Below are 23596 nucleotides of genomic sequence, written 5' to 3'. Positions count from 1 at the left end.
TTTCCAGGAGGGCATGTGAGTTCTTTTCTCCAAACATGTAATCGTTCGCTCATTGATATCCATGGCTGCCTTCCCTCAGAGGCAGTTCTACAGCCCTGTTTGCAGTTCAGTAAAGCTCTTAGTTCCCACTGTCAAGTAGATTTGAGAACTTATCATCCCCAGTGCATCCACTCATCCCAAGATATTAACTGACCTCTCACCTTTACTAAAGAGTTTCCCCATATGTTTGCCTCCCAAAAGTTCCTAAGGATGTGATTGCTTTGTTTTGGTTTTTTTTACAGTGGGCTCCCTTCCATATTTTCTAGGAATAGATTGCAATCAGGTTAGGAAGATGCTAATCTTTCAGAGGTTTCAATGAATACTCTTCCAGTTTTTCTCCTAGCCCTGGTGATATGTTGTATTGTTTCAACAAGTATTCTGCATCTATATGGATTACATTTGTTGGTTTAAACTCTACCACAGCTGCCTTCAAAGAGCTAGATTGTCACAGCCTGTTTTTGGTCATACAGAAGGATAAGATTTCTCTTCCCCCTCTGCCCCCTCAAGTGATATCCCAGCTCAGACTGTGATTCCAGCAGTAGTGGGGGGAGAAGAGGCTGTTCACTCAGGGCTCCCCACTGTGAGTGAGTGAGTGAGAGAGTGGGTGGGGAGAGGTATAAAGAAGAACGGGGTGTGAGGAACCCCAGACTCACCCCCGCTCTGCTTCCTTGCTGGCCAAAGTAGCTGGCTGGAAGCATGGGAGAGTAAGCTGTTCTGTGAAAGGAGATGAAGTAATTTACTCCTCTAGCAGGGGAGGAACTGTGAATCTGAACCACAGTTCGCTCTCTGCTCTGCTCCTGAGGAGGTGCAGCTGTGTGTCTGCCCTCGCTCAGGCTACATGGGAAGGTTATGTCGTAGTCCAAATCATCCCTAATTCTCCCACTTCCTGAAGGACAACGACACTTTGCTTACTTTAATTCAGGGATTTCTATTGTGCAAATTACAGTCTAAGATCAGGCTTCCCCTACAAAATATAAAAGTTCTCCCTTGAGTTTTTATTGAACATGCCTGGGGTTAGCAACTGAATTGTATTACAGCTGTACATTGATCATCTGTTTTACAGGCTGATGGCCAGTCAATCCCAACTCCATAAGGCATCAGCCATTTTTATTTAGGATTTGCCCATAGGTACCTGATGCATTTTTTTTTCCAGCCTACATCCCAAACAGTTCATATTTGGGGAATCCAGATAAAACACTATTCTTTAAAGAAAACATAAAAAGAAACATAACTTAGGGCACTTCTGATTTGGGCTGCTTCATTTTACAGGATTTAGTTGGTAGGGGACCAGGGAAAATGTGCATGTGGGGAGAGGGTAATCAGGGAGGAAGAAGATGAAAGGTAATCCTGTGGTGGGACCTTAGCCTGAGAACTAGGAGACAGAGAGTTTACATTCCTTCTTTTCCACACACTTCCTTCTTGTGATCTTGGAGCTCGGTAAGGCGTTTGCCTCTGTAAGTCTCACACCTTTGATGATAAGACAGCAAAAATAGCAACTTATTTCCTCACCATGGTCACTGATGCAACACAGGGTGCAAACAGATGTTACCTTTGTGCTGCCATAAAAGTTTTTATGCCACTATTTTCTGGGTGACATCTGTCTGCTTTAAGGCAGCAGAGTATGGGCAGCCCAGAGCTGCTCATGCTCTCCAGCTGCACCAGGCAAGTACTTCCAGGAATTCAAGAGCCCAATCCTGCATGCCCCAGGAATTCCCATTTTTATTGTTTTATTGTCAGCTGATTGGCAGTTCCAGCCCCAGGCCCATGTTGAAGTGAGTTTGATACTCTGGGCACACATTTCTTCAAATGAAAGAACACTGGGTATTCCCCACTTGCAGAGGAGTGCCCAGAGATTCCCTGGTTGTGCCAGTCTACAAGCAAGGAAACCCAGGATTCCCCCATTTGCGGAAGTATGACCCAAGTGTTGTCCCTCAAGATCAGGCCCTGGCCACTCATGGGAGCGCTAAGGGCCTGAACTTGCAGAACAATGGGCAACACATCCTGGTTGAGCTGATCCACTTCGATTGGTGACATCTGTTTATACCCCTAGAGCTGCTATGCTACCAGATATTCATTAAGGCTATTTCTTCATGCCCCTTCCATGCCTCCTTATCCCTCAAAGCCTCTGCTGGTCCTGACATACCTCATCACTGGAGAGGAGAAAACAGAGACATCCTCCATTGCACAGTCAGGGCTTCCATATCCCTTAGGACTGACTTTATGCCTCCAACAGTGACAACCATATAAGAAAATAAATTATTCCACTACCTCTTATGCCTCATATATAACCTACAAAACCAAGGTGTCCAATGCTGTAACCCTCATGAACTACATCAAGTGTGTACACAAAGAAAGGTGAACAAAGAGCTTAATAAATGCATCTTTTTCTGCTTCCCAGATCTTGCTTTGCCTCATACAATACTTATTGGAGGTTTCAGAACTATACTTTTTCAATATATTAACTCCTAAAAAGGGCTGACAGTTACCCAATTGTATAAAGAGAAGCAAGGTCATAGTTTAAGTCAGATGCGATGCGTCTAATTTGGCTACTTTGATTGCCCTGCTCCAGCTGTGTCCAAAACCTCTGCTTTTTCTACTAATATCTGGCTATCATATGTCTGGCAGCATGCAACGTGTGCAAAAATATTCCAAGTTCTAAACTTATGCCTTCAAAGACTGTTGGAAATGAAGAGGAGGGACTTTTCAATGACCAGCAAGATGGCATCTGAGTTAAGAGATTAGCAAAAGCAATGCGATTTGCAGAAATAAGGTGTGTCTTTATTTAAGATCTGGCTTCAACCAATCCCTGGCAAAAGCACAATGCTTACATTAGTGCAACCACCTAATGTAAGGATTCAAAGATCCTGTTTGAGTTCAGCTGCAAGGATTTGATCCTGCAAAATGGCAAATATCTGGGACCTCATCCAGCAAAGCTTTTGAATATGAGCATGGGAGCAGCTTTCTGAAACTTCTGTGGTGCTATTCACGTGCTTAAAATGTGAAGCATGTATTTTGCTAGATCCAGACAGAACGCTTGGTGCCCAGCAGAACTGAGTCCTAAAGACAGCCCAAATCCAGGAAAAACATTAAGTTGGAGTTATGGTTAAAAGCAAGTAATCACATTGAGGGGAGAAGCTTAAAAGTCAAAGCAGGAATTTTATCCAAGTGTGTGTGTATGAACTCGGTATTCAGAAGTGAAGTTCTACTATAAAACAATTTAAAGGAAGATCAAGGCAGACAAACTTTTCTGAATATCCTTAACTGTCAGTTAGGCCATTGTTTTAAGATTTTTCCACAATAATAGTATCAGTTAAGGATATGGTTTTTCCCCATTGCTTATACACTGGCAGTAGCCTGATGGCTGAATCCTATTTCATCGTTATACACCTATGTAGTGCTAACATAACTGCAAGTCTTGGCACTTACGCAGAGTTTATAAAATCTATTTGGTTTTACATAGCTACTCTTGCATTGTACTTCCATTCCACGTGCCCACAATAAGCAGTATAGGCTACAACAGGGGTGGGCAGAATACTGCCTGTGAGCCAGATCCAACCTGTGGAGGGACTTTGTTCAGCCCGAGGAGGGTACCTTGGTCCCACCTAGCCCAGACACTGTCCGATCCGTGGCATGTTCTGCCACCCCCTTGGGCATGCAGCAGTGCTAGGGCAGCTCCACAGCTGGATTGCCTTTCTAGGCAGCCGTGGCTCCTTTTGACTGCTGCTGCCACTGGCCCCAGCCCCGTGGTATTAACAGGGGCACATGTGCACAGCCCCAACTGTGGCCCACCCCATGCCCACTCCAGACTTGGCCCCATGGGGCAGACCAGGGCAGGAATGCACGTGGAGATTTTGACTGGTCTGGAGCTGGTCCCAGTGACTCCTCTGCACTTTACATTTAATATTTATTGGATAAAATGGATGAACAGCAGTGGGACAGTATCTGTCCGCACTGGGTGAAGTGGGCCTAAAAATTAGGTTTATCACTTTCTGGGCATGTGCCGTTACTGCTAGGTTATTGGGCTAAAAACCCCATGGGTCCTCCTCTATTGTACTTTGGCCAAATATGGACATGCCTGGAGAATCCTATTCTACCACAAGTGGTAACATAATCTAAAAGACACAGAAATACCCCAAATTGCACTTACACAGCTACAGAAATGCCACTTGGGCACATAAAGTTGAAATAGGATTTCACAGATAAGGGTCATACTGGTCAAAAATTCTTTTTGCCGGTATATTTCATTTAATAAGAAGCCAGTATAAATCAACAGAAGAACTATTCTGGTGATGTAAGCTGCATCTACTGTAGATGAGTTTTCTGGTATAATTCTACATGTCTAGCTGGGCAGGCAAACCTTTTCTAGTGGAGACTAGGTTTCAGGAACACTAGGTTTTAGTGTTATTGAAAGGAACAGGTGAACATCCCCTCTTGGGTCTAGGAAAAAAATATTTGAACCTAATTTTTCAGACATAACCATAAATAAATGAGTTCAGGAGGTTCTAATTTATTTTTCTAAGGGTTTGGAAATTTAAACTGGTTAAATGCTGATTTCAGAAAAGCTAATGCATCTATGGGATGTGTATACAGAAGATCTTAATTATCTGCTGCAGCATGTTGTCTATATATATATAGTTTCTGTTTATGGACCTGATTTAATAGAGTACTTTTAAACTATGTGCCTTAATACAGTGGTAGGCAACCTTTTACGACTGCAGGATGGAATGCCCCACCCTCGGTCATGGACAGCTAGGTGGGCAGCTCATGCCCATGGCAGCATGGGGAGAATACCTGCAACTGAAACCTCCTGCCACACAGTACTGCCAAATCCCCATGCCTGTGGGATGAATATGAAGGTTCTTCAGATGAGATCTGGCCCATGGGCCATAAGTTGCTGACCTCTGCTTTAGCACATAGAAGATTTTTTGAAGTTGCAGCCCTTTCCTTCCCCCTCTCCCCAGCCCTTTATCCTATTGTAGAGTGTTTTCTGATGCCTGGTGAATCCAAAAGGAGACCCTACCAGAGGCTTTTCTGGTACTTGTGTCAGGAAAGAAAATCTTGTAATTAAGAGCTATACCTTCAGTAGTTTTTGCATCTATATAACTTTGCACCTGGGGGTCTAACATGGTGGCATTTTTGTTTTGTTTTATTTTGTTTTTGGAGGCATGCAACAAATATTCGAGGAACAGAGACAAGCCAGTTTTCCCCTTTTTGATTCATGAAGCGACCAAGCATGCATTTCTGTGGATATGCATTACAGTAGGGCTGTAAAGAAACTATGAGTCATGGGAGTTCACAAAGCAAACATAGGTGCAGTTTTGGATTAACTGAAATGGAATTTCCTCCTCAAAGCAGCTTACACAATGTCCTGTCACAATGGCAACCCCAGTGTTCAACGAGCCATAGAGGCAACTGCCTTATATTCCCCACCCCCGCCATTTTAAGTATTCTCTCCCCCAAACGCCATCTTAAAATGATAATTTGAAACAAACTTTTTCATTTAGCATTTTCTCATTTGCTTCAGGTGTGCTTAGCTGTCTTTCTGTACCTCCTCCCCATGTCCCACTGCCTCAAAACTAGTTTAAAAAAAATAAATCACTCTACTGAATTAGGCAACACATTGGTTCTAAAAAATTAGTTTCTGGACTAATGTAATTTGGGTCTTTAAGAAAATGTGTGTTGATTTCTCCATTTTGCCTTATGTTTCTTTAGAAGAGCACTTGGGTCAGATGATTTTAACAAAGATAAAATCCTTGAGCAGGAGTTTGGTCTAGATCAGGCTTGTCCAACATGCAGCCCGTGGGCCACCATGCAGCCCTCCAAGCTGTTTTCTGAGGCCCAAGGTGCTGCAATGGGAAACGAAAGTAAACACTGTACTTTCGTTTTGGGGGGGTGATGTGATACCGCTTCCTGTGAGGTCTTTGAATATGACTCGGCGGCCTACTGGGTGTTAAAAAGTTCATGATCTGGCCCCACATTCAGAAAGGCTGGACACCAGTGGTCTAGATGAATCTTTGACGGCTCTCTCAGTTCTGTTTTTCTATGACTCATAATTCCCAAAGGATTCTACATTGCAGTTTCAAGAGGATGGGCTTGTGTTTAGCAAAATCTTGGGGTCTATGTGGAACGTCAGGGTGGGGGGGATTGTGAGCTTCAGATGGAAGAGTAGTCATCTTTAATTATGGAGAGATTCAATCCCCAAAGCACATCTCAGAGGAAAACAAGAGGAAATACAACTAGTGCCTGACTTTAATACAAAACCATTAATCAGCCTTAGTTGAGCCAAAGTAGGTCCAGGTTTACTTAAAAGGTTAATGAACTTCTACAAGCTGTTCAAACTTAAATGGAGTTTCAAGACTGTAATGAAACACGAAACCAGGCTTCTTGTGTGTGGCTTTGGGCTTAAGGACATCCTGAAGCACTCAGAAATGTTTTTTTATAATCAGCTTAAGTTTCGTTTCCTATATTTACTCTCATGTTTCTTGTTTTGATCCCTTTGTATCATCCTAAACAAAATTCTCTCTCTCACTGATTCTTACACTTTCCAGTTAATCGCACTAGGTTAGCATGAGTTCATGCCCTCTGTCATCAGAGAGCAACATTATGCAGGTTCACTTCTTTCACTTTCCCTCAAAATTCACTCTCTCAAATCCCATCTTCATTTTTGGTGCTCCCCTCAATTTCTCTCCATCATAACAGCATTCTTTTGTCACTAGAACTTTATACAACATTGCAGGTGCCATACATTCCTCCATGGAGAAGGAACATCCATCTCTGCTCTGTAGCACAATACCTCCACAAACACAGGATTTCTTTGCCCCTCTCTTCCATTTCCAGCTAACTTCTACATTTCTGCCTAGTATTCACATTTATTAAATATTGTGCTTTTCCAAGACTGTAGATCACCCCTAGGTCTGATTAGGAATTCCAACCTTCTCAGTTTCTTTTTCCCACTCAAATATCTTTATTTAGGATTATTATTCCCCAAGCATGCTTGCTTGTAATTTCTAGCTTGACTCTCATTTTGTAATTTTCTGCCAATGTTTCTAACCTCTCCCAGTCCCCAGCAGAAACTGTATTTCTCTTTGCTCACTGGTGTTTGCATCCCCTTCCAAATTGACTGCAAATTTAATTAATTCACTGTTTGGCTCTTCTACTGTTAAGGACCAGTAACAAAGGGATTAAATAAAAGTAAGTCTCTTGCTAGAGCTACATAGACTACCTGCAGCAAATGATATATGTGACATGCTTGACCATTTGCAGTCTGCAGATGGTCTCTGAGCAAAAAAAAAAAAAAAAGAAAAGAAAAGAAAAACCCAAGCAAGCAGAATTATGGGCAGAGGAGAGGTTGGAAAAAGTAAAAGGTATAACTTTTGCTGGTATAACATTGGCATAATTATGAGGGAGCTACAGTGACTTGCCCCAGCTGTGGATCTAGGCCTTAGATTTATTCTTAGGTTTTTATGAATTTGGACACTGTTCAGAATTATGCAATGAATAATACACGTGGAAATATTTCAGCTTCTGGGTTGCTTGCAATTTATTCACCACAACTACTGCTTTAAGTATTTATTCTGCCCAATTCACTAGGGTACTATGTATTTGGTCACTTAGGTTATGTGGTATTGTTTCTGCTTCCTGAGCCAGTGACATTAGTAAACTGCTCTTTTCTGAACAACTCAACTCCCTAATAAGTTTCAAAGTAGTCTTTGAGAATAAGGCAATACACAAAGGCAGGCTTAGGAAGCATACACAAGGACTTGGGACTCACAGTGGTGTTGTATAGATAAACCTCTGTAGATACTTCTGAATTATTCAAATATTAATGAGATGAGATCCACATAAACACCTAGGTAGTGTTTATGTGAATCTCAAATGCTTCCACTGCAAACAGCCCTATTTGTTAATAATACCATAAAAGGTATTAAAGAGTAGTGAGAAAGATGCCCACTTTGTAGGGGAATAGAGAGGCATCATTATATATATTTCATCATGTTTCTGGTTGCACAACAAGGAATCTCTTTCCTCCTTTGAAGCTCACATCTTCTTTCTAGGCATAACACCCAGGGCTACCTGTGTCTATTACCCAACACATACCTCTCCAGGCATAACAACAATCCTTTCTTTAAGGAATGAAACTAAAACAGAGGAAAAGAGGTGTTAAGAAAAGAAAGAAAAGTAGCATTTTAAGCACACTTTTTTGTGATCAAGTAATAGGTCAAAATGAAAAACATTGTAATACATTGTATTCATAAACACTTCTCATCCAAGAACTTCAAAATCCAAGATCCTCTTATCTAAGGACCCATTAAGCCTTATACTATCCTGTATGAACCCTCATTTTGAAGATGTGGAAAATAAGGAATGCAGATCCTGCATTATCAAAGGTCTTCTAAACAAACCAGTAATAGGGTTAAACAGGACCAAGGCCTTAGCTACAATCACTCTAAATACAGTCTAAACAGCAACTCAGTTAGCAGAGAATCATGATGCAGCAGTCTTCTGGACAGAATCAGACTTTATGTATCAGGCCAAAAATAAGTCAAAAGTTGGAAGAAACGTAGCGGCTGAGAAAGTGTTCTTATTTCTGTATTTGATTGCAGACCTGGAGAACCAGCTAGCATGGCTGATACTTCAGTGGACTTTATTAATACTAAATATCTCCATGGATTTGTTAAAGGATGCTAGGGAGTGTTGAGTGCCCCCAGAGAGGTCCAGAGTACCCTGAACTCCAACTAAGTCAGGGAGGGGATGAAGACGTAGGGCCAAAACCTTGCAGAACTAACGTTTCAGAAGGTGTGAGAAGTGACCAGCGTTCCAAATGGTGAGCTAAGCATTTCAGGAATTGTACTTTGACCTCTCTTGGAAATGGGCAGATGCATGTGAGTTCACATATTTATCTACATAGTGATATATGAAGACCAATCTCCGATGTAGCTGCACATGCTGTTGTGGTCAGAGATGTCTAAAATGAACCAACATAACAAAGATCTACAACTGCACTGAAATCAGGTTACACCAAAAAGTCAGTTTGTTAGCACCTGAGAGATATTTTGCTATTTGGTGAAAGGTTTGGAATATAGCTCAAAGTGGCACATGGCAAAATATAATCAATAACATCAGAGTTACCATATAGACTAGTAATGACAGATTAAGAAAACCTTATTTTTATCACCAGATAGGTTGCTGACTTGGCCTAACCCATTGTTTAAGCAACTAAGGAAAAAACTAGCCAAAGTGACTAGATTGCCTTAAGTCCCATTTTCAGTGAGGCACTAGGAGTCCAGATCTCACTGTAGGTCACTGGGTTTAGGAACTAAGGACCCCAATGTAAATTAGGGTCCTGAATCATCTGGGCTTTATGGAAACCTTTCCCCTCTATTTTCTTGGATCTTATTTTCTGTATTTGAGGAATGGGACAACCACCTACATATGTGAATTTTTCAAATGGAAGTCACTACATATTCAGTTTGGGCTATTTTGTATTTCATACAGTATTTGTACAGTTGGGCACCCAGACTGTTAGTGTTTTTGTTGATCTATCAATTTTCTGTTGCAGGCTGTTATCCTTGGCCCATAACTGTTAAAAAAAAAAATAAAAAAGCAGATGTGAGCCTGTTCTCACCAAAGGCAGAATAAGAACAAGTGAATCCACCGAATATTGTGTTACTAATAAAATTCTTGTTGCTATCTACGTGTCTATGAAATCCTGCTCAGACAAGTTATGAGAAGTAAACAAACTGCCTTCTGAGCAAAAAGCCAGAGCAGCCAAACAGCTACTGACCAGTTTGAAAAACAGTGTGCTCTTAAAAGGAACCCAGTTTCCTTAACAAACTGTTGATCACCTAGAAGAGCAACAAAACAAATGAACCTTTTTGCAGAAGCCAAACTGGCTTAAAAAAATGAAGCATGCAAAATCACCAGCCTTTTTTAACATTTTATTTCTATTTGGGTTCCTCTGAAGGATTTGATAATACATACTAAACCAGTCTCATATTACTTAGATTTCATTACTACAGACAAGACATTTGACTGTTTACTGTGAAATATTATCACAGTATGATTCCAGTCAATTAAAATTAAATATATATAACACCACACCACAGGCAACCAAACAAAGCAAGCAGAGTTTTGTTGCTGAAAATTCAGAATTGCCAGAGATTCTACAGAATCTATTAGAGACTTTACTATCACTATTAATTTTATATGGAAGGAATGTTTCAGAGATGAGAAGCCACATAAAACCTTAAGATATATCAAAACTTATCTACAGTTTAAAGAAGTAAGCAAAGTTCATTTTGCGACATACCATCTTTGCCTTCCAATCGAGTTTGTTTTCACTTACTGTTTCACAAAAGTCAGAAACCTCCAGCAAGCCCAACTGTTTTTTGTGCAAATTAATGATCTGCTGTAGACAAAAAAACAAAACAAAACAAAACAGCTGGTTTTCCGAATGGACTTAAGTGCAACTACTGTATATTACAAGTGGCAAAAACTTGCAATACAGGTACACATAAGTCCATTAATAAACCAATATAGCTTAATAGCATAACTTACTAAACTAACCCAAGCATCACAGCTGACTTGATAGCTCAAAGTAAAACCTGGGCACAGGTACCATCCTCGTATCTCCCACACCATCAGATGTATAAAGGTAGTCAAATACCATCATTCCTATCCTAGATTCAGTTTTGCCACATCTTTAAAGTTCAGGTGCCACTTTATCCACTATCATACTATGGAGCATGCTTCCTATTCCTTTGCCCTGTGGCAGCCAAAATAATGCTTTTTTGGGTAGCCCATTGTGCAACATGTTTAAAGATATCTCAAATATGCCTCTCTCAGGTACTTCTTATGCTATTGTAGGTAACTGTATCATTCTAGGAACTGCACTGAAATCTTTTGAGAATTTATAGATAGCACAAAGAAATAAAAAGACAGCCAACAGACTATGCATGTAATTGAGACAAAAAAATTGGGGGGGGAGGTGAAATCAACTCAACCTTGAAATGATATTTTCAGGATTTGCAAGGAATTAGAAAAGAAACAACATTTGGTGTTGAACCAAATGCTGAAGAGCCCTTGCAAATTTAGCTCTTTGTTTTTCAAATTTCCTGTGCACTTATTAAAACTGCCTAAAAATCAAACTACTTATTCCAGGCTGACTTTTTCAGTTCTTGGCCAAAACTTAGAAGTTTGTTCCCAAGACACAAATAGTTCTGGTTGACCCCAAACCATGTTACAGGTGAAAAAATCTGTTTGACCAAAAAAATTTGCCCAAGCCTAAAAACTAATATAACTGTCAGATCTAATGTGCTGCGTAAGACTAATATCACCCAGCATAAACTAGTAGACATATTATCCAGCTGTAGCTTCCAAGTGATTTAAAAGTCTGCTAGCTGCAGTACCATCTCAAGCAGACACTGAGTGCAAGATCTCATATGTAACCTAATCAACCATAACTTATAGGTAGGGTTCTCCACAAGAACTACTATGACTGGGTAAAAACAATTGCATGAATAGCTTATTCATCCAGAAATACGGTTTTGGGTGGACACAATATTTATGAATTAGCACCAAACCCAGTTAAAAGTCCCAGCCAAACCTATTTCAGAAGAGCTGAAATGTTTCGTATTGAAAAAAATTCAACTTTTTATGTCAAACAATATTTCATGAACATATTTATTTAAATTACATTTGCAAATCAGGTTAAAAAAATACCACAAAACCTCATAATTAAACTTTTCATTTTGGGTTCCAGGAAGTGTAGCGTTTGACCTAAAATAAAATATCCTCCCCACTTCTTTTTAGTTTGGCAGTTCCACCACAAAAATGAAAAAAATCATTCATTTACACAGCTGTATTCATGAGGTCCTGATTACTCGCCTTCTACAAGCTGTGAAGTCTGTAGCTATACTATGCAGGAACTCCAGCTTCATACATGTCAGTACCTTCTTCCTAGCTGTATATTTTGTTAATGCCCTCTTAGTTTTGAAACCTTGCAGCCAAGTTATTATATGTAACTATGTGCTGACATGAATTATGTTTGGGGCTTGTGAACTGAACATTCATTCACCAGCATCTTGACCTTTCTACCGGCACCAGTCTGTTAGCCCCTCTGAGTGCTATGGTAAACCCACTGAGAAACATGTATTATAAAAATGTGTTTGCTGCTTTAAAGTTTAAGGACCAAGTGAGAGGAGACTAAATATTGTTTTACACAGATCTTTTTTAAACAGTGTTTCTGGGCCTTGAGATCCATCTATATCAAAAGTAGTTTTCATTAGACAAAAGACAACAACTCTATGACAACTGAAAACACCAAAAAAGCATAGCTTTGCTGTAAGCAACACAGTCTAGGTTTAGGTGAACTCATGATGTAACAAACTGAGAATGGAGAAAACACATTTCTTGTCCATAAAAGGACAGGTCACATATCCACAGAGGGCAGCACTGATTTTGCTACAGTTCCAAAGTATGAAAGAGAGAATCACTATTGCTAAAGGGAGTTTAATTTAAAATTGGCTGGGAATTTTGCAACATTTTTAAATGAAAAATGGTGATTTGTTAAAACAACTTCCTGAAGAGATTTGCATTTGGGAAACCACAAGGATACAGCATATTCACCCTAGCATAGCCAATGGTCTATGAAACCCAGGTTCAAGTGTCTGCTGTGACTGATAATAGAGCGTGAACTTTATTGGCATCTCCCATATTGTAGACAAATGCCCTAATCTGTCATGTTGCCTGTATGCATATACCCGATATATCTGACATAGCCTGTTTTTCTCAGGCCCAACTATTCTTCAGTGAAAGTTTCATAAAACTCATATGTTCCTTCAAACCCCTACCCCCCTCAGTTTTGATGCCTTGGTACTCACAGTTAATATGTCTTTTCATCCAAAAATTCCCAGACAGCTCTAATTATAAACATAGAGCAGTGCATACATTTAAACATGCTCATATAAAATGCAAGGCACAACAGTACACTTTATGCTTAATTCTCCTTCTCCAAAGAAGGAGGTGGGGAGAAGTTAGTCACTTCTCTCAATGTATTAAGAACCTAAATAAAATACAATAGGGCAGGTGCCTACGTATGTGCAGAGGAGCCAAAGTTTAGACTACTAGGGCTCATCCAGATGAGCATGCACATGCAGTTTGCAGTGTCTCAAAGCTGTTTGAGGTGCCACAGACTGACACATGGAGATCCCAGTGTTAAAAAAAATGCCACCAAGAAAAAGCAGCATAGCTTATGCAGCAGCAGCATATGTCACCAAAAAGCATATGTCACCAAACACCTGGCTCAGTGCCACTGCTGCCCCAGGAGGCCCCCAGAATCCCAGGTAAGGCTGCTGGGACCAGCACGGGTGCTGACCGCAGCCTCCCCTAAGCCACACAGGTCAAATTGCCACATGCAGGGGCATGCCCTGGGACAAAAGGCAGCTGTACAAATATGTGCCACTGCTATCTGTTCCACAGGAAATGCATGCTTGTCTGCACATGACCCTAGTTTTTGTAAATCTTGACACTTACTGCACATGGAAAAATCTTAACAAGTGTCAGTTTTCATGGGCTTGGGGTGTAGGGATCCTCACCTCTCCTCCTGAAGACAGGTTTGTACCACGGCAAACATACTGGGTGCATCTACACAAGACGCTACAGCGATGTAGCTTGTTGCCACAGCAATGTAGTATTGGCGGGCACAAATTGTGACATTGCCACTACTGTGCAGTTGTAATGAGTTACTGTGCAGCAGCTTGTTGCTACTGTAATGTAGGGTCAGAAATGACCCGTGCAGCACTAGGACTGCACAGTACCACCAGTGCTAGAGCAAGTACTAAATGGCTGTGCAATAAGAACTTCACAGTCATGTGCACGTGTAGACATGCCCACAGTGAAATGTAAAATAAACCACAATAGAACATCCCATTTTTTCACTCACATTTCACACTGCATTTTTCAGGTTAAACGACTGCTTTTCAAAATTCAGAGGATAAGAAACCCCTTTTGCCTGACTGCATCCCTATTTCTGGAGAACACTCTCCCAAATAAGAGGTCACTGGGGCCCAAAGAGGGACAGTTTTGTCAACTGAAACACCACTATTAATATTTTAGTATACTGTACTGACCTGTACCCTGAGATGTATATATTGGGCCAGATCTTCAACCTAGGCGTTAGTGGAGGCACCTAAATAGGATTCTTTCCTATGCTGCTCAAGTCCTTGATAAACAATTAATGCACATGGTTCATGGTTCCTCCGCACCAGTCTTAAAGGTAGGATGGAAGTTATTACAAAGGTAGATGCCATAACAGATTTTCAGGGACTTGAGCAGATTGGAATACTGGGCACCCAATAAGTAGAACAGAATCTGGCCCACTGTGTTCAGAACAGTTCTTATGAAATTCAGTTATACAGTGGCGTCTTAATGCTGTCTCTTAAAATTTTCATTATTTCAAGTCATTGTTCAGTGGCTTGTCCAAATTGTTACCTATTACTCTTGTTTTATAGAGTGGCAAACTTGAGCGGTCCTCATAGAGTCAATGACACTTATTACAGTCAATGGAATTTACCCAATGTTCCTCTCTCTCCCTGTTGGCTTCCGCAGTGCAACTCACTTTACAGTATTAGGCAATTCTTCTAGCAGGGAAATCACCAGGCACCCTGACTCTGCTTGCACTGGCTCTGCTTTTCAGACAACAGTGAAATGTCTCTATCAAGAGAGGATCTTGCAGGCATACTTGTCTGCTCAGTGTGGGACTAAAAAATATCAAAGCCACCCCTGCCTAAAGAGAGGAAAACTAGATGACACAGATAACAAAGGATTGGGAAGTAGTGTATTTCATAAAATGTAATTAAATATTTGGAATATCTTGAAAAAAATACACAGTCTAACATCTGTAAGACAAATTAAAAAAATAAATCAGAACGCTCATGTTGATCATACCTAATAAATGTACTAATTTCAGTGGCTCCAGGTTAATGCTGTGTTTCTTTTTAGATCTTACAGGTGAACAAGGTGATGTCCATCTTGTTTTATGTGATATTTCTTGCTTATCTTCGTGGCATCCAGTCTACCAACATGGATCAAAGGAGTTTGCCAGAAGATTCGATAAATTCTCTCATTATTAAACTCATTCAGGCAGACATTTTGAAAAACAAGCTCTCCAAGCAGATGGTAGATATTAAGGAAAACTATCAAAACACAGTGCAGAAAGAAGAGGCTCAGCAGGACATGGACGGAGCTGAAAATGTGAAATCAGACTTCCAGCCAGTTATCTCAATGGATACAGAATTGTTAAGGCAACAAAGACGCTATAATTCTCCCAGGGTCCTCTTGAGTGATAACACCCCATTGGAACCCCCACCTTTGTATCTCATGGAGGATTACATTGGAAGTTCTGTGGTGGTGAACCGAACCTCACGGAGGAAAAGGTATGCAGAACACAAGAGCCATCGAGGGGAATATTCTGTATGTGACAGTGAAAGTTTATGGGTCACGGACAAGTCATCTGCTATCGATATTAGAGGACATCAAGTCACTGTGCTGGGAGAAATTAAAACAGGCAATTCTCCTGTCAAACAATACTTTTACGAAACAAGGTGTAAAGAGGCTAAACCTGTAAAAAATGGCTGCCGTGGCATAGACGATAAGCACTGGAACTCCCAATGCAAAACATCCCAAACGTACGTAAGAGCACTGACGTCAGAAAACAATAAACTCGTAGGCTGGAGATGGATAAGGATAGACACTTCCTGTGTGTGTGCATTGTCAAGAAAAATAGGAAGAACTTAAGTCTGCATCTCTTTGCTATATAAATTATTACTTTAAATTATATGATATGCATGTAGCATATAAAATGTTTATATTGTTTTATATATTATAAGTTGACCTTATTTATTAAACTTCAGCAAACCTACAGTATATAAGCTTTCTTTCTCAATAAATATGAGTAAAGGGTGTGTGCCTGAGCTGTGGGCAGCTCCTGTTTTATTAGAATATGTTTGTGACACTGCTTATCAGCAGCATACCATAATCTTACTGTAAAATCTGTGTAACATCAGTATTTTGCATTCAGTATTGTCAAGCCAGTGACTGTCATTTAGTAAACTTGTTAAAAATTGGATGAATGTCAAGAGTTGTGTACACATTTATCTTCCCTGCTCTATATTTTCCATGTTTAATTAAAAGAAGTGCTAACTCCTTGCCACCAAAACAAAAACAAAAAATGATGCAGCATAGCCTACAGCTAATAACATTCCAGGCAATGAGTAGCCATAAAATACATTTTCTGTATGTTATGCCAGTTTTGTCATTATAAATACAGTGGGGGAGGGTTCCTCCTCTGCTAGCGTTCCAGAACCACTACTAACAACCCAACAAGCTTTGTTTAGTTTTTTGAAGCACATTTGTTTTGTAACTGTTTTTAATGCTGCCAATTTCTCTTAGAAATAATAGGGAAAAAATCTTAAATATTTGTAACAGAGCTTTACTGAATCCAAGAAGCAATCTAAGTAGATCATTAATATAATTCATAAAAGATGATTTCTTCAGAGTATACTATTTATTGTGATCAGCCTCCTCCTCTTTCCCTTTCTGTCCAATAACACAGTAACTGCTGCTGCACTGTTATATTCTTTTTAGCTGGGGTTTTTTCATTAGAAAAAAGCTATTACTACTGTGAAAAGAACCCTGAGCTCTAGCAAAGAAGAACACAAGTCCTGCAACATATACCAAAGTGGCACCTTCCTTCAAAGGTGTAATGCAGTTCAGCTACCTGCTGCCAGTGTTTGTGGAGAAAGATACCTGGAAAACTGCTTGACGAAGCTGCCATTTATCTGGGGGCTCGTGTCTTGACTGTGCTGTGTGCAATTAATAAGCAGGTTGTCAAGTAATCAACCATCAAAACTATAATAGTGTCACACAGGCAACTGTTACATACCTCATGCAGACATTTCTAAATTGTGGGCACAAATCTATTCTTTGTATCATGTAGATGCTACATATATGTGTGCTGGGCAAGAACTTCAGTGAGCATAAAATGGAGCAGCTTTATTAATGAAAGTAGTACTACAGAATTTACACCAACTGAAGACACAGGCTGTTCTTTGTTAGCCACATTATGCTGGACTCATCGCCCATGAAAGTGTATGGGAGGCTTTTTTGTGCGGGGAGGTTTATGGATATCAGTGGGAGTAAGATCAAAGTTCCCCTTTATCTGGTTATATATTCTTGCATAACCAGAGTCAGAAACTGCCCCCAGTTTGATAGGAATCAGAACTGCAACAAGTTATAGCCAAAATTCTTAAGTTACAGCTTTCTTCTTAAAGCTAATCACTACCCTAAATCAAAGCCGGAGCCACAACACCCAAACAGAAGATGGCATGACAGCCAGGGTTCAGATTACCGGCTGAGCCCCACCCCCATAAGAGACAAAAGCCCCCCCCAAGAGATGAGAGCCCTCCATAAGCCCCTCATAAAAGACGAGAGCCCCCAGGCCACCCCATGCCTTTCTAAGCAACTCAGGTGGTGGTGGCGGCGGCAGCACCTTCCGCCCTCTAGCTGCTATCACCGCAGACCCCTGCAAGAGTCGGAGTATAATTTGAACCCTGATGACAGCATTGCACCTCCCATCTTTTATTGTTTTAGAATAAGTGTCAGACCCTCAGCAGGTCACCAGAGGAGGTTAGCTGTGTTGTCTCATCTAAACCCTTGCAGCATTTCACATCAAAAAGCTACTTCAGAACTGAACTAGATTATTCAGGAGGGCAAACATTCAAATTGCATCACATCACATTGGCAGGCCTAAACAAGGAAGACAGTGCACACAGCCTGCCAGCATTTTATTTATAATATATATATATATATATATATATATATATATATATATATAGTTCATATTACATGCCTGATCTCAAAAGACATAAAAACTCTCAATTCCCACTGAAGCAAATGGGGGGTCAGGGTGTTCATTTTGCAGGAAATATTCAGTACCTTCCAGGAGTAAACCCTAAACTCACCTTCTTAACCTCCAGCAGTAATTAACTTAGTAGTTCCTTACCATGGCCGTCATTAAAGCATCAGATGTGGTTTATACGGTGAGCAGCTCAGTACCCAGTAAGGTCAGTTAGTATTTCTCCTGCCTTCTACTTCTTCGGAAAAATTCAACAGAAGGCAAGCAATTTTATTTCTTGTTAAAATTTGAAGTGGAAAATTCTTTTCAGTTTTTTCAGTTTTGTTTTCCACAATTTTTTTTTCAAGGAAGGCAGACATTTTCAAGCATTTGTATTTAGTCCAAAGCCCAATTTTTCAACAAAAATGGAAGTTCTAAAAGAAAATTTTCAGCCGGTACTAGCATGTAGTCTCCCCAGGCAGCAGTTTCTGTACTTCAATATTGAGAGTATATCAATAGCTATGGCTATGCTATAATGAAGAATTGATGCTTATTGAGTTCCTTTGCTACTACTGCTTCCTTGAAAAGGCCTAAGACAACCATTAACTTTTTGGGTGTACTGCAACTAAAAAGGGTAAAATCCACTCATTTATAGAAGGATAGATCTAAGGATAGAAGGATATAATCAAGTAGTAAAAACTAACATTACCAATGTATGAAGAGCTGCACAAGTAACCAAAGAAAGGAAGTTCTAGTGCAAATGCAATACTCAGCATCTGAAATGTATTAAATAAAAGGAAAGAAAAACACGAAAACATGGTGCATGATGTTATTAGATCAGCTGCCTCTTTTCCACCTTAGCATAACAAGAAAAAGAAGTGTTACCCTTAGGATCATATCCAACTCCCAGTGAAGTCAAAGAAAAAATTCCCATTGACTTCAATGGAAATTGAATCAGGCCTTAAGTGAAGACAAGCTACAAGTCTCAACAGTACTTCAGGGTTATTGAATGCATCAGTTATGTGTTCCCTCACATCCTGCATATAAGATACTGTGTGTTTCTTATCAAGTATGTACAGGAAAATATAACTGTTTGTAAAGGCCTAATCATGCTTTCTTGGAACTCAGGAAGACATTTTTGTAGATATCAGTAACAGTACAAAGAGGTTCAAAGTTTTCTGCTAATCTTCTTTGTACTGAGTATTAAATTAAATATGAACCCAACAATACTTGGTAAATTTGGGCTTTTTAAAACTTAGCAGCTTATCTATACTGTTACTATTGTTTCTCCAACATGTTATAATGCTAAAAATACAAAGATTTCTTTTGCAAAAGTCATTGGATACTACTCTGTCTTTGCCTGTTGGTGTCAAACAATATTTTTTTCACGTGTGTGTGTGTGTGTGTGTGTGTGTGTGTGTGTGTGTGTGTGTGTGTTTTTACAGTCTATTTAGTAATTGTAAAAAATACTCCACTGAGGTTTTGGGAAACCATCTGCATTTATTTTATCACCTTTGAACATGTGTTCAGGAATGAAGTCTGTGTAGCCAGTTTACTGCTACCAAGAGATTTGTGCTGCTGCACCAGGAAGAAACTTTGACTGGACTGTGTAGGGGGTGTGTTCAAAACCACTCAGCTAATATGCTGTTATTTCAGTGCTTTAACAATCTGAGTCTTTCACTCGGATATACATTATGTATCTGCAGACAATACCAAACAGGAAACAAGCTCAATTTGGCATTCCAAAATTAAAAACTTAAAGATAATGACCTGCTATTCTTGACCTTTCAGCAAAAGCACTTTTATGGCAAAGGAAAATGCAAAACCATCCATTTAATTTAATAGGAACATTGCGGCAAAAATCAGTGGGATTCTGTGTTCTACACACTCCCATACACGTATGTAATTCATCATGTTCATGGCAGTGGAAGGCGGAGGGAAGCGGATAGGCCCTACAGCTTGTGAGAAGCAAAGAAAACCACGCTGGGTTATAGCTGTTTTTAAGTATGGAAGGGTTGTTTTCTGAAATGCTTTGCCTGTATTTTGTTACAGCAGATGGCAGAATGACGAAGCAAGCACAGATGTGGTGTAAAAAAAAAAGTCCACCAGCACAAGGTCTGCAGTTCACTACTACTTTTGGTCTGGGCTGTTGTTTTAGCTAGGTTGTTATGTAGTTCTAGAACCACTCTCTTGCTTAAATAATTTAAATATCTTCTTATCGCAAAGAGTTTTCCCAGATATACTTAAATTACAGAGTTGGGCGAATTTCCCTCCCCTCCTCCTATAAGTTAGATGCCTTGGTACACTGATGAACTCAGTAAAAAAGTAATGCGTTAAATAGTTTCCTAATTGTTTATGTGACTAGTAGGATACTTCATCACCTTGGAGGCCAATACCACCTGTTACTATGACAGCCAACTTTCAGTATGGGGTGGCCACTTTGAGGCATGCTTTTTTCAGATTCTAGGGATCTTAGGGAGTCTTTCACAATGCAGGGAGAGTTCTCCAAGGACTGTTGGTGGCAAACAGGGTCCTATACTCCCATTCTCATTGTAGGGGGCATGGCTGATGCACCATAGGCTGCACAGATAACTGGCTGCCACTTTGGCTCTGGGAGCCCATTAGTAGCTCAAGTTGGTCACTAAATGCACAGGCAGCTCTACCTTGCACCTATGACTTAGCTGTGCATACAGAAGTCTCTAACTCAAAGGATGGTCAAAGTGAGCCCTGGGCTATCTTTACTCCCATCATCCCACTATCACCAACATGCCATCTTCTCCTACCTGCCCATCTTGAGCTGCTTGCTCCTCAGTTGTGAACAAAGATCTCTCCCTTGGCTCCATCTGAAGGCAGCAATGCGGAGTCAGTGAGGCTTCTGGCTGAAGAATATTGGGTAGTGCCCAGGGATGGAGAGGACACCCAATCTTTAGTCCTTAGCGGGACCAAAGGGAGGATACTGAAAGCTGAGGAAGCTCAGGCTATTTAAAAGAAAGATGGCCCTGCAGTAAGGCAATGAAGTAGGGTCAGAAGTCCAGTCCTGGTTCTGCCACAGATTTGTATTGCAACCTGAGACAGGTCATTTAAACTCAGTATTTTTAAAAGCACCCTCAAATATTGGATGTGAGGTCACAAGGGCCAGGGCATCCAGCTCTTCAAATAAAGAGAGGAAATCCAAGAGAGTATGGACTTTTGAAAATATATGCTTTTACTTCAGTGCTTCAGCTACAATTAGGAGGGCATAACACTACTACTCACCTCTCTGACAGTGGCAAGTAGTGAGTCCTGCTCTGTGGTTTGTAAACTACACAATGATAGAAAACACTACTATTTTTTGAAGGGGGCTTGGAAAAGTGGCAGGCTACTGTTTTCAGGGCTGGGAGAGAGAGGGAGGGCAGGAGGGAACTTGTTGCTTGTAGTGGGAGTCAGAAACAGTGCTTGGGGGAGTAAGTAGTGTGTTAGCAGGAGGCTTAGGTAGCATGGGAGGGGAGGGGTTGATTGTCTTGAGAATATGGGAAATCATTCATTCATTAAATGCATAACCATCACTTCAGTGTAGTATATTTATTCCTGGTGTTTTAAACATTTGTGAAACATTATTTGATTATTTAAAACCCTCAGGAATTCAAGAGGAAAATTTAACTCTCTAGTACAGGTCTCAGCTAAAGTGCAATTACTATATCCCAGTTAAAAATTAACACCACTTACTGTTTACATTTGTACAGCTCTCTTAATAGCACCAGGGTTATAAAGAGGCAAGTCGAAATTGAATTTGACTCAAAACATTTAAATCTAAATTGAATGAATTTGGGGGTTGAAAGGGAGGTGGGAAGAAGGGAGAAACTAGGTTGAAAACATTATCCAACATACAGGGGTGTAGAACAAATTAAGGTTTTGGCATCAGTACTATAAAACATATTCATTATTCTATCTAATTCAAGAGATCTATGGAAATATTTAAATATACGTTGAACTGTATGATTTAATCTGTGCACACATATTTAGCAGCAATTTACAAAATAAGAATGTAAATAGAAATATGCAGTAAAGTACTGTGTCTAGCATTGTAAATAACTTCTATTGATTCCTATTTATGTTCTCAGTGTCTGAGAAGGGTCTAAAATCTATATTTTAATACAAATTTTGTTCTTGTTTTACACACGGTATTTTGTATAGTAAGCACCTCAATTTACTGCTTTGTAGCTGTTTGCAGTGTGTAATCTATGTGAAAAATGTAGCAGAAATATGGCTCTCAGCTAGCCTGGCAATGTAAAAGGTAAAAAAAATAAAATCATCCTACCTTTGTATAGTAGGTAGTTGAACCCAAACATGTGTGAGTGACAGAATCTGCTTCCCAGGTTCAGAGATTAAATATGTTTTAAAATATTGAATGGTAGCTTTTGTCAAGTTATTACCAGACACAGTGATTCAGATGCAGATGTGAAATGGCCCAGTGTTCAGATGGAGTGTGCTTCTTTCTTTGTCTAGCTCCAGTCTATTATATGTTGCAGCTATAGTCAGAAAACAGACCTTTGCTCTATTCTCAGCTATCTGAACACACGTACAACTCCTGTAGGTGGACCAAATCACGTGCCATAATTTGCCTCCCCCGAATCTGGACACTAAGAAAAACTCCCTTGTGAGGATTTCCTCCTTTCTATCTGAAGGGGAACTTAGTCAACTCCAGCAAACTGTCCACTCCAGGACCCTGAAAAACGTTATCTGTGCAGCCCATAAAGTCTGAATGGAGGTTAACACAGATATTTGACAGACTGGGAAGGTGACAGATTGGAAGAGGATGGGGATGCACATTATCCCACTGACTTGTTTAAAACTAAAGGGTTGGAGGACAGGGGTGAGGGGCAATCGTATGCACTGTGTAACCCTGTCGCTGACAAAGAAAGGTCTCAGTACGTGGCTAAGAGGCACAAAGCATCCATGACAAGGCTTTTGACTTCCCCTAGACTCTTGACAGTTCCCTAGCTTCTGTGCCACTTTCTAGTGGGAAAGGGGAAATTACATCCTGCAAAATGGGGTAATGAGGATGTTCTTTATTAAAAGAAAAGATCCTTATGGTGATCTCCTCCTCTAAAGCTTCCTCGCCTGGAATTTTTTTCAACAGGAAGTAAAGATCTATGGCCCAGAGATGCTATGTCAGTGAGAATGCAGTGGGAATAGTAGGTACTCCTATATAATCGCTACCTGAGTCTCTCAGGAGGGTTATCAGAACTCTGCGTAGCATCAATGAATATAGAAAAAATAAAATTTTGTTTTGCTGCCTTTAGGCACTGATCCGGTTTTCCTCGCTGCTTTCCTTACAATACTCAATATACTGTGGCAGTAGGCAGAAATGTACAATGAATTTTGGTGGCCTAGATTACACTCTGAGCAGCTGCATGTCCAGGTGTGGGAGAGAGGGAGGGACGGGTGCCCCCCCCCTTCCAAATTCCTAGGGTATTGTGAAAGGATTTGGGGAGGGGGTCAAGAGCCCAATGGCTCTTGTCTCCCTTTCTCTGCAGGTTGTATGTAAAGACTGGGAACTCCCTATGCAGCAAGGTTGGGAAAGAGGTAAAACAAGCATGCTGTAACATTTCATCATCTCAGCGAGCACCACTGGATAGGCTGAAGAACTAATATAGGGTAAGGCAAAATCCATCCATCTGACAA

At 40.3% G+C, this 23596-nt stretch overlaps 1 protein-coding gene across 3 annotated transcripts in view; it reads left to right on the top strand.

Moving 5' to 3' along the window:
- NTF3 (neurotrophin 3) overlaps positions 1 to 22320 on the top strand; it is a 70268-nt gene extending 47948 nt beyond the window's left edge. For all 3 annotated transcript variants that reach the window (XM_006274929.4, XM_019482199.2, XM_014606347.3), the window contains one exon: positions 15040 to 22320. In XM_006274929.4, coding sequence (XP_006274991.3) covers positions 15040 to 15834 — 795 coding nt within the window. In that variant the 3' untranslated portion in view covers positions 15835 to 22320. The remainder of the gene's footprint in view (positions 1 to 15039) is intronic.
- The last annotated feature ends 1276 nt before the right edge of the window (positions 22321 to 23596 follow it).

Source organism: Alligator mississippiensis, chromosome 4 (assembly GCF_030867095.1).
Source record: "Alligator mississippiensis isolate rAllMis1 chromosome 4, rAllMis1, whole genome shotgun sequence".
Lineage (NCBI taxonomy): Eukaryota > Metazoa > Chordata > Crocodylia > Alligatoridae > Alligator > Alligator mississippiensis.
Note: the sequence above shows the minus strand (reverse complement) of the source record. Positions and strands in the feature narration are given on the sequence as shown.